Consider the following 2,500-nt stretch of genomic DNA (forward strand, 5'->3'; position numbering starts at 1 on the left):
AGGTTTTCTTTCAAATATTTGAAGACATAGCAACGTCATTGAATTGGCCGCCTAATTTCTGGACAATACTCGTGCGCAACCACTTGAAAGGTAAGGCTGCATATGTTGCATCGCAATTAATTGAGGTTAAAGAATATAAAGACCTTAAAAAGACTGTTTTAGATGCAAATGCCATTACTGTGGAAGGCTACAGGCAAACTTTTAGAAACTCTTTCAAGACTCAATCTCAGACTTTTGTAGAATTCTGTAATATAAAGGTAAGACAGTTTAACAAATGGTTGGAGAGAGCTGGTGTTAATGATTTAGACTCTCTTAAAAATCTGATTTTGTTGGAGGAATTTTTGCGTAAAGTTCCCTCTAATATTGCCACTTATGTACATTTTAAAGGTGAAATTGAAGTGTTAAAAGCAGCTAGCTTAGCTGACGACTATTATCTAATTCACAAGAATAGTAAAGATTCTTCAAAAATTGTCTCATCGCCAAAATCTCATCAGGTTAGTTGTGCTTATTGCAAAAAAGATGGACACTCCATAGAAAATTGTCCCAGTCCAAAATGTCAGAAGTCAGAGGTAAGCACTGATTGGTAAGTCCAAGAAATCTAAAGGTGCAGTGACATGTCATGCTTTTGTTCATTCACAGGATCTGGAACCATTTAATGAATTCATGTGTGAGGCTTCACTTAATGATTCATCTGTCACAGCTCTGAGAGACTCTGCTTCATCCCAGACAATAATTTCGGCTGCCAGTCAAGACAACTTAAAATAACACAAAAGAGTACATAGCAGTAAGTGACTTAACCACAACTACTCTTCTACCCGAGGCTGAGGTGGATATTGCTTGTCCTTATTTTACAGGTAAGTCAAAAGTTGCCGTGTTAGATAAACCATTACCTTGTTACCCTATTCAGATGATTATTGGTAATGATCTTGCAGGATCCTCTGTACTTAAACCTAATTTGATTGTAACAACACCTGAGGTAGTAATCAAAGATGAGCTCTCCAAAAAGCCAGGTAAAATCTCCCAAGTAATCACTAGATCATCTAGTAAAACGTCCAGCACTAATTTTCCTCCCAAGGTAAAGAATGACAGAATAACAGAGGCTCTGGATTTAGTTGATATAAAGAAGGACCAGTTTACTGTACTCCAACAGAAGGATTCAAGTTTGAAAGCACTCTGGGATAAAGTAGTGGATCCTACTGACAACCCTAAAACTCCATACTTTTATGTGGAGAAAAATATTTTGTTTCGCCATTACAAGTCTCCCAAAGCTCCCACATCTGACTCATGGCATGACTGTTTTCAGGTTGTTTTTCCAGAGCCCTTAAGGAAACCCTTACTTGACCTCGCTCATTCAACAGAATCCCATCTTGGAGTGAATAAAACCTACAAGAGGTTGTTTGAGGATTTTTATGGGCCAGAAATGAGAAAGGACATCAAGGAGTTCATTGCTTCCTGTCACCACTGTCAGATCACTGGTAAGCCTAATGAGAAAATACCTCCAGCACCACTTCAAAGCATTCCAGTACCTAAGTCACCATTTGATAAGGTAATTATTGATTGTGTTGGGCCCTTGCCAAAGACTCGCAAGGGCAATGAATACATTTTGACTGTCCTCTGCCCTACCACAAGGTATCCCTTAGCCTTTCCCATTAAAAATATCTGTGCTAAAACCATAGTTGGACAATTGTTGAAAACCTTTACCTTGTTAGGTTTCCCTAGAGAACTACAGTGTGATCAAGGTACCAATTTTACTAGCAATCTTTTCAAGCAAGCTATGTATAAATTTAATATCCATAATGTTTACTCTTCTGCTTATCACCCGCAGACTAATGGTGCCTTGGAGAGAATGCACCAGACTTTAAAAAGTTTGTTACGGAAGTATATCAGTGAAACATCACAGCACTGGGATGAGGACCTCGATCTTCTCATGTATGTACTTAGATGTACACCTCATGATTCCACAGGGGTATCCCCATTTGAACTAATGTTCGGTCGAAAACCAAGAACTATATTAAGTTCGGTAAAGGAGAATATTTTGCAGAGGAAGCCAGAAGAAACTACAAATATTTATCAGTATTTAAAAGAATTAAAAAAGAAATTTACTTACATTTATGATATTGCTACTACTAATTTAGTTTCTTCCCAGCAGAAGATTGCAGAACATATACAATAAGAAGGCAAAAATGAGAGAGTTCAAAACTGACGACCAAGTTTTAGTGTATCATCCTATTCCTGGCGCTCCCTTACGAGAAAAATATGCTGGACCTTACAAGATCGTTCATAGGACCTCCAAAGTAAACTACATAATCAGCACTCCAGACCGAAAACGACAAACTCAATTAGTTCATGTAAACCTCCTTAAACCCTATATCACTCCAGTCAAAAAGGTGAGGCCTAATATTGCTTTAGTGATAACCAAAGCTAATACAGAGGTAACAAAGGTACCTAACCTAATAATAGATGAGGAAACTAATGATGGTGATGAAACCAATCTAATTTT

At 37.7% G+C, this 2,500-nt stretch overlaps 1 protein-coding gene across 1 annotated transcript; it reads left to right on the plus strand.

Annotated features, from left to right (window-relative positions):
- The first annotated feature begins 837 nt into the window (after positions 1–837).
- On the plus strand, positions 838–2,173 carry LOC137639276 (uncharacterized). Its single transcript, XM_068371560.1, has 2 exons — positions 838–1,546; positions 1,826–2,173. Exons 1-2 carry the CDS (start codon positions 908–910, stop codon positions 2,171–2,173), a joined length of 987 nt encoding a protein of 328 aa, XP_068227661.1. The 5' UTR covers positions 838–907.
- The last annotated feature ends 327 nt before the right edge of the window (positions 2,174–2,500 follow it).

Source organism: Palaemon carinicauda, chromosome 4 (genome assembly GCF_036898095.1).
Source record: "Palaemon carinicauda isolate YSFRI2023 chromosome 4, ASM3689809v2, whole genome shotgun sequence".
In the NCBI taxonomy this organism is placed as follows: domain Eukaryota; kingdom Metazoa; phylum Arthropoda; class Malacostraca; order Decapoda; family Palaemonidae; genus Palaemon; species Palaemon carinicauda.